The sequence below is a fragment of the Salvelinus sp. IW2-2015 genome, unplaced genomic scaffold (assembly GCF_002910315.2).
Source record: "Salvelinus sp. IW2-2015 unplaced genomic scaffold, ASM291031v2 Un_scaffold1010, whole genome shotgun sequence".
Taxonomy (NCBI): domain Eukaryota; kingdom Metazoa; phylum Chordata; class Actinopteri; order Salmoniformes; family Salmonidae; genus Salvelinus; species Salvelinus sp. IW2-2015.
This window is the reverse complement of record NW_019942685.1, coordinates 240,675-241,257: the sequence shown is the minus strand read 5'-3', so window position 1 is coordinate 241,257 and position 583 is coordinate 240,675. Positions and strand designations below refer to the sequence as shown.

Genomic DNA, 583 nt, shown 5'->3' with positions numbered 1-583 from the left:
CCACTATATAGAAGTAGTTGTGTGATATCTCCCTGCACATTGTGATGTATTTACTATGTAGTATTAACAGGACTGTCCACTATATAGAAGTAGTTCTGTGATATCTCCCTGCACATTATGGTGTATTTACTATGTAGTATTAACAGGACTGTCCACTATATAGAAGTAGTTCTGTGATATCTCCCTGCACATTATGGTGTATTTACAGGCTCTCTTGATCTTGGGCAGGACGAAGCTCTGAGTGAACTGGTCTTTGGTCAGAGAGCCTTTCCCCTGTGTTGCTAGCACACGGTTTAGAAACATCAGAGTGTAGTTGTAGCAGTTGTGCGTCTCCTTATTAAACCTACAAGACCAGAAGATAAACATGTTTATTACATTACACCTCAATCTCAATGCTAAAACAACTGTTCCTCTCTCAGTTATACAGTAATATACTTTAACAACTGTTCCTCTCAACTGTTCTCTGTCAGTAAGTACAGTACTATAGCTTTAACAATGTTTCCCCTGTCAGTTATACAGTAATATACTTTAACACTGTTCCCTCTGTCAGTAATCAGTAGATATACTTTAACAACTGTTTCCT

The 583-nt window shown here is 37.9% G+C and overlaps 1 protein-coding gene across 1 annotated transcript in view; it reads right to left on the bottom strand.

Annotated features, from left to right (window-relative positions):
• Nucleotides 1-14: 14 nt before the first annotated feature.
• LOC112069422 (MKRN2 opposite strand protein-like) overlaps nt 15-583 on the bottom strand; it is an 8,288-nt gene continuing 7,719 nt past the window's right edge. The window contains exon 4 of the mRNA XM_070438546.1: nt 15-343. Coding sequence (XP_070294647.1) covers nt 130-343 — 214 coding nt within the window. The 3' untranslated portion in view covers nt 15-129. The remainder of the gene's footprint in view (nt 344-583) is intronic.